This window comes from Saccopteryx bilineata, chromosome X, assembly GCF_036850765.1.
Source record: "Saccopteryx bilineata isolate mSacBil1 chromosome X, mSacBil1_pri_phased_curated, whole genome shotgun sequence".
NCBI classification, from domain to species: domain Eukaryota; kingdom Metazoa; phylum Chordata; class Mammalia; order Chiroptera; family Emballonuridae; genus Saccopteryx; species Saccopteryx bilineata.
This window is the reverse complement of record NC_089502.1, coordinates 127,870,259-127,883,537: the sequence shown is the minus strand read 5'-3', so window position 1 is coordinate 127,883,537 and position 13,279 is coordinate 127,870,259. Positions and strand designations below refer to the sequence as shown.

The 13,279-nt window shown below is 47.7% G+C and overlaps 1 protein-coding gene across 5 annotated transcripts in view; it reads right to left on the bottom strand.

Moving 5' to 3' along the window:
• Positions 1–7,493: 7,493 nt before the first annotated feature.
• PCYT1B (phosphate cytidylyltransferase 1B, choline) overlaps positions 7,494–13,279 on the bottom strand; it is an 84,969-nt gene continuing 79,183 nt past the window's right edge. For 4 of the 5 annotated variants that reach the window (XM_066249288.1, XM_066249283.1, XM_066249287.1 and 1 more), the window contains one exon: positions 7,494–11,225. In XM_066249288.1, the coding sequence (XP_066105385.1) occupies positions 11,013–11,225 (213 nt within the window). In that variant the 3' untranslated portion in view covers positions 7,494–11,012. The remainder of the gene's footprint in view (positions 11,226–13,279) is intronic. The other variant, XM_066249284.1, reaches the window with a different exon arrangement.

Sequence of the window (13,279 nt, the reverse complement as noted above, 5' to 3'; positions counted from 1 at the left end):
AACAGATGTAACCCCAACTGACTGGGGCAATATGGGTGACCGCATAGACCAGAATTACCTGAAATGCTGGTTACATGCACATTCCTGGGCTCTGCCTTGGGTCTACTGATTCCGATTCTCTGGGGCAGAGGCCTGGCAATCTACATTTTGACAAATGCCCCAGGGGAATTCTTTTAAAAAGCGTTAAGTTGCGAACTGCTGCCATATGGAATATGAAGAAGATAAACAACTTGAAATTTTAATTAAAGGGCTGTTGATTCCATGGTCTCTTCTGAGGAACTGGTGCCGCACTGACACCAGAACCCAGTGTCTCCAAAGACCCTCAGCTGCAGCAATGTGCTTCCTGATTAAGAGATGTAGCCTTCCTGTTATCTTCTGATGCATTATTCTTTTACTAAGCATTCAGTGGTGAATGGGTGTCATCTTTTAGAGCCACATAATCACTGTCTTGTGTACTTTTCACTAAAAAAAAAACCACCAAAATTTGAGCAAATCTGAGGCAACAAACATGGGTGTCTATGATTCTTGGGGGTTGTTAATGTCAGGAAACTAGCACGTTTGCTTTGATTCTGCTACCAGCTAGCCGTTAACTGTGTGTTCGTTTCCCCATTGATAAGATGAGGGAACAGACTGCATGGTTCCGAGACTCTTTCCAGGTCTGGTGTCTTACAGTGCTCTTTAGGCACGCTTTCTCCGGGACGTGCCCACGCCTTTTCCTACCCCTGTTCCCTCCACGTTACCTTTGTCTTTTTGTCTCTCCTAAGCTCCAAGGGTCCTTCTTTTGCCTCTATAACTTATTTCCTGGGCCCACGCAGCCCACCTGGCTCACCTTTTCAACCTCTGTCACTTTCCAAATAAACTTTCCCTTACAATTGGGGGAAAAAACCCTAAAATGGAAAACAATTACTAATCAACTGCTTTCATGTTGTGATATATTTTGCCCAAAGAATACAAAACCAGTGACTCTCGAAAGAGACAGTGGTTTTAGTTAGAATTTGAAAATTATCCATCTGTATTTTACCGAAAGTCAGCGCTGTGCTAACAGCATTCACAACTGGGGACTAGCTTTCTTGTAGCAGCCACTCCTGCCCTGTTTTGAAAGTCATAAAATACGATTTAGACTCACAAAGAGACCCTCCAACTCAAGAGTCTGTGGTTCCGTGAAGCTGCCACAGGGCACTGCACTTCAGTGTTTTTTACTTCCACGTCCTTTATTTCTTATTCTTTCTAATGACTTAACAAATGCCTGTTTATAAGCAATTATCTGCTGATGGTGTCAGCTGTTCGCCTCATAATTATACATAGGTATGTTCTTTGATCGTGAGAGTGGATCATAAGGCATTGTGCAGGAGGCGTTGCCTCTAGGCAGGGTTTCTATAGACCATCGTCCTCCACTAGGACTCTGATGAGAATGTTCTCTATCTGTGCTGTACCATATGCTTGCCAGTAGCCACCTGAAAACTTAAAATGGGGCTAGTTTAACTGAGGGACCAAATTTTAATATGGTTTGTATTCATTTAAATTTAAATAGCCACTGTGGTTAGCGGCTGCCTTATTGGACAGCACAGCTGTATACAGCCATTGCATGCTGGTGAAGCTTTTTAAAATTAACACTGAGCACCCATTTTCACCTGTCACTGGGCTGGGTGCTTAATGGTACCCTTGTCATTTCTATTTTGTTTACTTAGTTAGTTATTACACTGAATTTATTGGGGTGACATCGGGTGATATAGTTATACAGGTTGCTGGTGCCCAATTCTACAACGTATTTCTGTTCACAGACAGTACTGTGGGTTCACTCACCCAGGCAAGTCTTCGCCCGTCACCGTTTGCACCCCTGTACCCTCCTTCCCGGCCCCTCCCACTGGTAGTCACCACACTAGTATCTGTGCCCATGAGTTTTCTTTTCCTTTTTTTTCTTCCTTGTCATTTCGAGATGTCGGTCTTAAATCAATTCTTTGCCCTCTGCCTGTTGATGACTATCATCAACATCATAATCTCTCTTGGGATAAGAAAATAACAAAATGAACTTTTTCTGTCATAGCTGCATGGCAGACCAGTTCTTACCTTTGCCTTTTTATAAAAGGCATCACTCGTCAACTGTTGTTTTTTTTAATGTTTATTTATTAATTTTAGCAAGAGAGGAAAGGAGAAAGAGAGATATAGGAACATCAGTCGTTCCTGTCTGTGCCCTGACTGGGAATCGAACTGGCAACCTCTGCGCTTCAGCGCAGCGCTCTAACTCACTCAGCTATTCAGCCAGGGCGCTCGTCAGCCTCTTTTAATGCAGTTCTCGCAGAATCCCACTGTTCCATGAGTTGAAGTACACAGTATACTGCTCACAAAAATTAGGAGATATTTCAAAATGAATATGAAACGTTAAAAAAAGAAGCATTTGATTTTTTTCATTAAACAAGAGCCTCAGAAAGCAAGCAAGTCAAAGAAAGTTGTTTGATTATGCAAATGACGCAAACCCAACTTTCATCTCACTGGTGAAAGTGCACTAGACAAAAGGCTGCAAGTACTGGAGTGTCTGCCCCTTCCCTGATCCCCTAAGTTTTGTGAGCAGCATATTAACTAGAGCCCAGAGGGTCTCAATCTGGCCACGCTGGCCCCTCTGAGTCCTAGGCTCCATTTCAGATCTGTTCCATCAGACTGTCTCTGGGAATTTATTTTTAAGAGTTCCCCAGGCGCTTCTAACATGTGACAGGGTTGAAAACCACTGATAAAGTCCAAACCACAGACCAGCCTTTGCGAATGCCATCTTCCTGGCACAGGGGAGGCGCCGGATCCTTGCCGCTTTATTATTGTTCTGTTGAACAGCTCATGGAAAATACTTAAAAGAGGGAAATGGCCTTGTCGATCTGGACTTGAGGTTAGTACACAGCTGTGCTATTTTCTTCTATGCAGGAAGCTCTTCTAGGCCAAGCTAATGCTACTCATACTGTTTGCTGGCATCCCTGTCCAAACAGAATTTGCCAGTCTTCAAACAAAGTAAACATGTTAATGATTTCAACAACAGTGATGGATGCAGAGGCTTTTCATCCATTAAGTGGTTCCTTAGTAACCACTTAATCTAATAGATGTTAAAGATGATTGTTGTCACTTTAGCACAATAATCGGGACAGAACTTTCTATGTGAAAACTGCTGTTTTCCTATTACCGGGCCTTTAACTGGCAACAAAACAACAGTTTATGAAGGCAAATAATGCCCTATTTTTCAGGTATAGAAGCCCGCCAGACACCCTGCAATCAAAGAATCTAGGGGGAGACCTTGGATGGCCATCTTGCCCATAAAACAGCAGTGTTCAAATGGGAGCGTTTCCACTATTAGAGGCAAGGCCCGCGCCTGGTGAAGGCCTTCAAAGACAGTGTGTGCCAATGCCGTATGACTTTAGTAGCACCCCCGAGCCTTATTGTTCCTGGGCCTAGCTAAGGGGTGACATCGACAGTCTCCTTCATTCAGCATTCGCAATGGTTTCTAATAGAAAATCTACTTTTAAAAATCGACTTTGCTTCTTTCCCCCCCACTCTGGGTAAGAGTGGGCAATCTTTATACTTTGGGAAAGTCAGAGTACGTCACCCCAAAGTGAATAAAATAATGTGAAAGAATTAAGTTACTAAACTCATCACAGAATTCTATTTGGCAGAATGAGAAACATGAACTGTTCATCAATATCTTGGTCAAAGCCCTGGCTGGTTGCCTCTGGATAGAGTGTCAGCCTGGTGTGTGGACGTCCTAGGTTTGATCCCCGGTCAGGGCACACAGGAGAAGCAGCCATCTGCTTCTCTTCCCCTCCTTCTCCCCCTTCTCTCTCTCTCCCCCTCTCATGGCCAGAGGCTTGATTGGTCCAAGCGTCATCTGGGCGCTGAGAATAGCTCAGTTGATTCAAAAATTGGCCCCAGATGGGAATTGCCAGGTGGATCCCTGTTGGGGCACATACAGGAGTCTCTCTGTCTCCCCTCCTCTCACTTAAAAAAAAAAAAAAGGAAAGCAAGAAAAAAAATCTCGGTCAAGTCAAAGGTCAGGAGAGGCAGAGTTGAGAGTCAGGCTGCTGTACTGAACTCAAATGTTTAGTGATTGCTTAAGACAGAAATGTATGCTAGACCTTAAGTTAAAGTGCAGCTCGAAGGCCATAGTGCGAAGTCACTCTAGAAAGGAGCGTGGGGCACCTTGATACTGGCTGGCTGGAGGTGGATCCCAGCTTAAACTGGCTGCAGTCGGCATCCAAGGACCAAGGCAAAGACAAAACCAACCGAACAACAGGGAGAATGGGCAGGAGCCAGATTCTGCCTGCTAGCCAGAAACTGTCTGCCAGAGCTTGTTGCAGCAGGAACATGCCCAGTAATCAGACTTGATTAGCTACCCGCTCACTGGCTGTGTTCTTGGAGCAGCCAGATAGGAATTGGAGGATATATGCAGAGAACAGGCAGGGGGGAACTCTAAAACTTCCTTGGTTTCATTTCATGAGTTGAAGACACAACACTTCCTCTCCTCATGGACCGATTCTCATGTTCATTTGGGTCAGACGTCTCCCATTACAACTATTCTGTGCTTCTCTTGTTAAGACTGAGAGAAACATCTAAGCAGATTCATCACAAGTAAATGTAGGAATGTTTAAATGAAAAACATGAATCGCCTGACCTGTGGTGGTGCAGTGGATAAAGCGTCGACCTGGAAATGCTGAGGTCGCCGGTTCGAAACCCTGGGCTTGCCTGGTCAAGGCACATATGGGAGTTGATGCTTCCAGCTTCTCTCTCTGTCTCTCTCTCTCTCTTTCTCTCTCTCTGTCTCTCCCTCTCCTCTCTAAAATGAATAAATAAATAAAATGAAAGTAAAAAAAAAAATTAAAAAAAAAGAAAAACATGAATCTCTTTATCTGCGTGAGGGTTACTGTTCTTCAATTCTGTCAGGACCTGGAAAAAGGCTCAAGAGTTTATGACCACTGTCTTCAGTCATCTCATGGTACACAGAGTAATGTCACGCTCCCCCACAAATGTCCACACCCTAATCCTCAGAACCTGGGAAAATGTTGTGTTACATGGCAAGAAGGAACTGATGTTGCTGATGCAATTAAACTAGGTATTTTCCTGAATTATCCAGGTGGGCCCAATGTAACTGCAAGGGTCCTTACAAGCAGTGGAGAGACACAGAAGTGTCGAGTATTGTGATGTGAGAAACACTGGACTAGCCATTGCTGGTTCTGAAAATGGAAGAGGGCCACAAGCCAAGGAATGCAGGCAGCTGCTAGAAGCTAGAAAATGCAAGAAAACGAATTCTCTTCTAGAAATTCCAGACGACAATGCAGCCCTGCCAACCCCTTCATTTCAGCCCAGTGAGGTCTATTTTGGCCTTCTGACCTCCAGAACTGTAAAATAATAAGTCTGTGTTCTTTTAAGATATTAAATTTGCTCCAGCCATAGAAAACTATTATAATACACACCTATTGAACTTCTTTCATCTATCCTTAACCCCTGGGTATCTGATACGGAAACAAGTAGGGAAAGACTCAGTTGTGTTAATGCTGATTTGTGGTCAGGCTAATAAATGCTATCTTGTGCACATCTGTCCAGTGGAACTTGATTCCAGACAAGAAAAACTGGTTATCTCAAGCTATGGAATGCCTTAGGTCCTGCCACGTGCATGCAGAAGATGACGGGTTTACTTTGAACTTGGAAATTTTAGAGTAACAAGTTCATAAATTGAAAAGTTCCCTGTGGAAAGGGTCAAGTATCCCAGTTCTTTCAGGTATGGACTCATTAACCCTTTGAAAATTGAAGGTTCTATATCAAATATTTTAGTTATGTCTAAACTCTGTTTTAATTTATATAGTATCATGACCGCACAAATCAATTCCTTTTCCTGCCCCCCCCCCCCGCCAAGAAATATAATGAAGGTAAGGAGAGTAAAATTGCTTATAGGAGACAATACAGGCCAGCTCTAATCTGAATATTTCTCCTCGCGTTTCCCAAATCTGGTCAATTACAGCTGAGATTCAGCTAATACAGTGGGTTTTCTGGAATATAAATTATGGCGGTTCAGGAGGGCCTAAAATAAAGATCAATTAGCACCCACAGATACTTATGCTCCAAATGATATTTTCAAACTTTACTGGTTATTGGTTTTTACTTGATGGTTTCTTAAAGAATTTGATCACAGGGTATACTTTGGTGCTTATGAACTGGCACATTTTGTTTGAAAAGCATATCTGTGGGATATATATATATATATATATATATATATATATATATATAATAACTCCTGCTGGATACCTAGAGAGGTAGCTTAAACATTCAACTTCCATCGCCAATGAAAACTCCAATATGAGAGGACTCTGTGTGTAAACATTTCTGATAGCGTATCTTTGTATCTCAAGTGTTGTATTTATTAACAAAGGCGATTTCTCTTTGGGGCAAATGTCAGAGTTCTTAAACATGAGTTTTGTTATGTCTTACAACTGATTGGTTTGCCCTTGAAAACACTGCTGAGGTCTCATGGAGGTCAAGAAAAAGCCTGTAACTGCTATTCTAAATACAACCTGTCAAGACTGTCTTTGATCTGTGTGGCAAAGCCAAGTACTATGGTCCATGAATAACAGGTGTTTTGTTTTTAAATGATTCCTTTGCTGACTACAGGCCTGCCTTTATTTCTTCTAGAGTCTGGGTTAATGTTACAACTGTTGTTATTTCAAAGAGCTAGACCTCACCAGATGGAGTTAATATGATAGAAGGCCCTAGATCTGACATGAACGCAATTGTCAGAACGTGGACAGGGTGTGTGTGGGGGGAGGGCTGCTTTCACTGTTGACATTTGGGATCCTGATTTAGGGCCTCCACTCCCATCTATCAGCTTCCAGCTGTTCAAAGCAGCTTTTCCCCAAAGATGGAAAAGTGGTTGAAATGGCCACGCCCCCACGTTTCAGTACAGGTGAAAAACATTCCGCTAGAGCAGAAATGCTATAACTGTAGCAAAGATAGGTGGAGCCCGGGGTCCTGTAGCGTCTGAGGAGCGAAAGCTACCGCTGGTGTTGGCTGGTGAGGGAAGGCGACCTCTCCAGCTTCCCACTCAGTGAGAGGTAAGCACTTTCTCATAGTCATTCAGTGACAGCATCCTAGCTGGAGAAGCTTAGGGACAATGCAGGCTGCCTCGTGAATTTAGAGTCCTTTACAGGCAAAGGAGACCTCAAACTATTCCTTCCAACCCCTCATTCTATAGAAGCAGACACTGAGGTCAGAGAAGTGAAGTGGTTTGGCCACGGTCACAAAGCAAGCTAGCAGGGGAGCCTACAAGCCAGGGTCCGAACTGAATTCCCGCACCCACACACACACCCTCACACCAGGCCGGCTGTTCCGAACCAGCTTTTAGGTCTGGTGTGGGCCCCGTGCTGCACAGCGCAACGTCCCCTCCCGTCTCGAGTGCTGGGGACACAGCTGGCAGCGCAGGGACGGCTGCTACACCTGTATTTTCGTACTTTTGAGAAACACAACCAGCAAAAGTGCAATTCGGCATCCTTTATTAATAAAGAGGTTGGAAATGCTGTGTTCCGTTTGGGAGCGGGAGGGGTTTAGAGCAGAGGGCTGCGCTAGGACTGAGGGCTGATTCCAGTAGTTCGCATTATTCAGCATCAGAAGCAATGCTTGGACGCGAGATCGTACTTGAACCCAGGGAAGTCATCGTCATCTTGTGTTATATATATACAGGCTGCATAGTCCTAAGGATGTATGCTCTGCTTATGGCTTTGTCCGGAACACACTGCAGCGACACAACAAAAAGCTCAAGTCTAAAGAGGAAAGTTGCGAATGCCTTAAGAATTCTGTCTTTTTTTATCTGGTGGCCACAACTAGTGCTGACCGATTGCCCAAGGCACAGGGCCATCTCCGCTCCCTTCGGGCTCCTCTGATTCAGCTGAGGCTGTGGCGTCATCCTGCTTCTTGACCTGGGGTGCGGCTTTGCAATTAAAGAAGGCCTGAAGGTGGAGAGAAAACAAATCCGCGCTCTTCCTGTCCCTCCCTCCAGGTGGCCTCAAGGTAACTACAGCCTAAGGCGTGGAGCAACAGTGCAGGGCCACAGCCGAGTCTTCCCCACAGGGCGGGTCACAAGGTAGACTTCAGTCTTGGGGTCACTCTTCTTGAGGCTGGTTCCCTTGACCTTTGTAAGGTCCTGGCACACGAGAGCTGGCTTCCCACAAACGGGCCATTCAGTGTGGCCATGACATTACAAGTCCCCCGTGTGTTTAGCTGATGCAAGGGTGAACATTTGATTTGGGGGTCCCCGGGAGGAAAGAGTGGCAGCTAATGGAGAGAAGTGCTGAGATGGGCAAGCCAGGGGGCGGGGGACCCACATCCCACAGGGGTGCCCACTAACTTTGGGTGTCCTTGAAAGGAAGCCTTTTTCACCTGTTAGGGGGCGTGTGATGCTTGAAAGGACATGGAGACTAACTGCTCCCCACCCCACCCTCCTTCAGCCCTGTTGTCGCCCATCTTCATTTAACTTGCCCCCTTCCAGGACCCTAAATAGTATACTCTCCTCCTCAGTCCGAAGCTTCCTTCCCTTCATGGGGCAAAAAAAACCCTTCCTTACTCTTTGTCATCCCTGCTGACCTCCCCAAGCTCGCCTCATGCTTGTGCTTCGCTCACTACAGCCTCCTCTCCCTCCTGGCCATTCCTGTTGGCTGGCCGGCCCACAGCGAGAACCCTATCCCTCATGGGAAGGGGGCCGTGGCCCAGAGAAGCTGCTGGCCAGAAAGCATCAGGCTGGTTGGCAGAATCCCCTCCATCCCTTCTCAGTAGTCTTGTGGCCTTAGGAGGTATTTGGTAGAGGTCAGGAGGGGGGGCTGGAGATGAGATTTAGAACCAGCTTGTGGGTTGCTTTGGCCCATCTCTGAACAATTCCAGACATTGGTCATTTGTCATACTTGGCAGCTATGACGGCACTGAATCTGAGTCACGTAAGCGGCAGTATGTAGTATGAGGCCTGCAAACTCACAAGCCTGATACATCAACCCCACACTGTTCACTCCAGAGTAGGATTCGGGTCAAAGTGGACCTGCCTGCCCCGGGCCTCTCTCCAAGCACCTGTTCTCGCCGCCTCGCCCCGCCCAGCTGGTCTCCTCATCCTTTCACTGCGATAAGTGTCACCTGACTGCAGAGGTAGGCATACATGCCCAGTTTGCCTGAGTGTGTGACCGAAGAGAGAGACCAGATGGGCCTTGCTCTCTGCAGAGCAATGCTCTAGGCCTTGACTACAAAAAGCAATTTTCTTCTCACATACTACATTCCTGCCAGCTCTCTGTCCCACATGAGTGCTGGGCAGAGTCCTGGAGGACATGCCAGGAACAAGGGGCTTCCAGGCCAGCTTAGCCTCCTGGTGCCGCTTTCCAATAAACACCACTCATCTCCAGGTGGGCAGGGAGGCAGTTCAACCTCAACACAACGGAGAAAGACATGCCACCGTCCTTCACTCGTTGCCACACTTGTCACCCAGAAGGCTGGTTCCCAAGGCCTCTGAAAATGGGTGTTTCTGTCACAAGAGCTACTGGGCTCTGCCTACAAGTTGCTGGTTTGGGCCTCTGTCCCTGGCTTTGCAGGGACAGCCAGGCCATGCTAGCTACGCTGTCCCAGTCGAGCTGAGGTTCTACAGCTTGACTACTTCCTTCCTGTGATGAGAGCGCAGTAACTTCAAACAGCTCAGCAGGAATGCTCAGTCGGCATCCCATTTGGCAAACCCAGGGCCAGGGATAACTAGAAGACTCCCTAGCCTGGACCATTCAGATGTGGAGCTCAGAACTGCGGCTCCCATGGTGCTCTGTGAAGTGCTTCAGAGCCCTCTTCACTCAAAACTATGGTGGGAGGCCGTGAGAACAACACACTAATCTCCTGGTCAGTCTAAGACATTTCTGCAGGAATCCAGGGTGGGCTTTTGACAAAGTGCCCAAGTCATAAGACAACCAGATGGTCCTGGAGACCAAAGATTTTGGCGGGGTTATTAGCAAGAGGGGAGTATGTTGTAAAATATCGCCATTATGTTCTTGGGTTGCACAGGCCTGCACCCTGGATGGCATGTTACGGAACAGACACGTGCAGGTAACGCCCCCTATTGGTGCACTATGTAGTTCGGGACCTCACACTGTTACTTGAGGTCTGGGAGACTGTTAACTCTGTGGAAATGGGGAAAGCCATTCCATAATAGCATCCTGTACGGAGGAGCTTCAGGGGATATTTGCCATCTGCTAAACTTGGAGTCAAAGCAAAGAAGCTCCCCTTTCCTTCCGTGTATAGGATGTTTCTCTTCGTTGTTTCCCACAGATTAAAGTAATTTGGGGAAAACAATGAAGGCAAATCGATGATGAGAAAGTACAAGCAGGAGCACATTAGGCCTTACACGGTGCTCTCCTTGACAAAACTATCCTTTGAATGAGAAATCAAGGGTCCTGGTAGACCTTTCGTATATCTGGTCTAAAGCAAGGCTTCGTCTATGGGTCACATTTCTGGAACTAGAAAGAACTGATGCATTACGTCAGCTCTTGGTGGCTAAACTGAGGATGTTGGTGTTTGCCTTTGACTCAACTGTTTCTACTGGGGACAGGTTTTATTCTGACAGAGCTTGGGTGGCAGGAGGCAACGTGCAGGGCCCTTAGGAGCCGGAAGTAGCAGGTTGAGGGGACAGCCACCTCCACTGGTGGTGTACTTGGTGGCAGTAGGTGTCAGGATCAGGGCAGAAGGCATCCCACTTGGTGCAAGTCTCCCGGGGCGCCCGCGTCTTCCCTTAGCAAGGTGAAAGGAGATCTAAATGATGCTGAGAAGGTTTGATAGGTTGTCCGGCTGGAAACCTCCATGCAGAGCCCAGGTGTTGAGCTGAGTGGAGACTGCGGGAGAGCTGGTCCCCAGGCCTTCCTAAGCAGAGCTCCTGCGACTGTCACCCTTCAGAACCCCCCAGGCCCCCCCAGTGTCCCTGCCCGCCTCCCCGCCTCCCCAGCCTGTGTGGTGCAGCTCTGATCGGCCGCCAGCAGCCTCTACTTCTCATCCTCATCGCCCTCACTCAGGCTGCTGATGGAGGCCGAGGCCGCTTTGGGGGAGGAAGGGGGTGAAGTTTTGATCGGGAGCCATGAGAAGGTGGGCGACGGGGAGCGGGAAGGGGACCGGCTCCTGGTGGGGCTGCTCACAGGGCTCTGCTTCGGGGACAGGGCCTGCAGCATGCGGCTGCTCCGCTCCTGGAACATCTGCTTCTGGAGAGAAAAGTGAGAGAAGGCATCGGTTAGTCAGCCAGCTGAGACAGCCATCCCCATGTGTCTGCGCCCCCACACGGACTTGTCCTGCAGCCCACGCCGCCGGACTCTGGGGGGCGCTGCGGGAAGGCCAGGCACTGCTGCTCCCGGCGCGCTCCTGCAGGCCTCCTTGACCTCCATCTGCAGAACCTGAGTATTCGCCAGGCAGATAGCAGCGCCCTAGGTAGGGGAGGGTGGCAGGAAAGAAAACAAAAATCCCCGTCCTCCTGCACAAAAGGAGGAATCACACAAATAAAATCAACAAAATATGTAGTGTGTCAGATGGAGCTACAGGCTGTGAGCAAAAGAAAAACGAGGGAGGAAAGAAGTAAAAACTGAGGGAGGGATGTGCCGCATTCCCCCATGTATAAGACGCACCTAATTTGGGGGTCTGAAATTTGAAAAGAATTACATAAAGTTACTGAACTCAAGTTTTATTCATCATAAAATTCATATAACTCCTCATCACTGTCAAAACTCCCATCCATTCGCTTATCCTCATCTGTGTCTGATGACGAATCACTGTCTTCAACAGTGAGCGCAAAAACAAGCGCGGAAAAGCGGGAAATGGTTTGAGTTACTGGTTTTACAAACCACTGCTGAATGCTGGGGACTAGGTGCTGTGCAGGAGGTGACCGTGTCTGAGCTGGGGCTTGGGTGACAGACGGGAAGAGAGGGTAGGCAGGAGGGAGCCGGTGGGCCGGGGGAGGCTCGCTGTCTGAGCAGAGGGAGCTTGGGCAGAGCTCAGTCAGACGGCATGGCATGACCAGAAGCCTGAGTGCCTGCCGGGTGGCGTTGCCTGGGACTGGGGCATCAGGAAGAGGTTGGATTTTACCCCCGAAAGTCCCTGGGAGATTTTAGTCAAGGGAGGTGTAAGTAAATATTTATTGTGTACATAGATATTCCGTGCAGTGCCATCACAAAGCTGCAAATCCCTAGATAGGTGAGAGATATCTTGCACAATTGAGAGGATATACTAAGCAGTTGATGAAAATCAAGTCCTGAAAGAATATTTAAGAACATGACAAAATGTTCATGAGCTATTCTAAAGTAAAAATGATTTAGAACAGTATGTTCTGCATGATTCCAATTTTTTTTTTTTTCCGAAGCTGGAAACGGGGAGGCAGTCAGACTCACTCCCGCATGAGCCTGACCAGGATCCACCCGGCACGCCCACCAGGGGGCGATGCTCTGCCCATCGGGGTGTCGCTGTGTTGTGACCAGAGCCACTCTAGCGCCTGGGGCAGAGGCCAAGGAGCCATTCCCAGCGCCTGGGCCATCTTTGCTCCAATGGAGCCTCGGCTGCGGGAGGGGAAGAGAGAGACAGAGAGGAAGGAGTGGAAAAGCAGATGGACGCTTCTCCTGTGTGCCCTGGCCGGGAATCGAACCCGGGACTTCCACACGCCAGGCTGATGCTCCACCACTGAGCCAAATGGCCAGGGCCGATCTCAATTTTTTCAAAGGAAATATATCCAGCATGGGCAAAAGGAGGTTTACAGTTGTTTGTATGGAAAATAACACAATAGTTAATAAATAATACAAGAATAAACTGTTTCATGTACTCACAACTGTAAACCTACTCTTGCCCAGCCCTGTACATGTAGATGGGCAAAAGATTGGGGCAGTGCCCTCAAATATTGACAACTCTGGGTGATGAGACTGCAGGTGGCTCTTAGTCTCTTTTTACTCTTTATTTTCTAATAGTTCTGTTACAAACGTATATTACATTTAGCATCATAGAAAAGCAATAGTGGGCCCTAGCCGGTTGGCTCATGCATTGGCCCGGCGTGTGGATGTCCCAGGTTTGATTTGTGGTCAGGGCACACAAGAGAAGCGCCATATGTTTCTCTCCCTCTTCTCTCTCTCTCTTCCTCTCTCTCTTCCCCTCCTCAGCCATGGCTCAGTTGGAGCAAACTGGCCCCAGGTGCTGAGGATGGCTCCATGGCCTCCACCTCAGGCGCTAAGAAGACCTCGGTTACTGAGCAATGGAGCAATGCCCCAGATGGGCAGAGCAT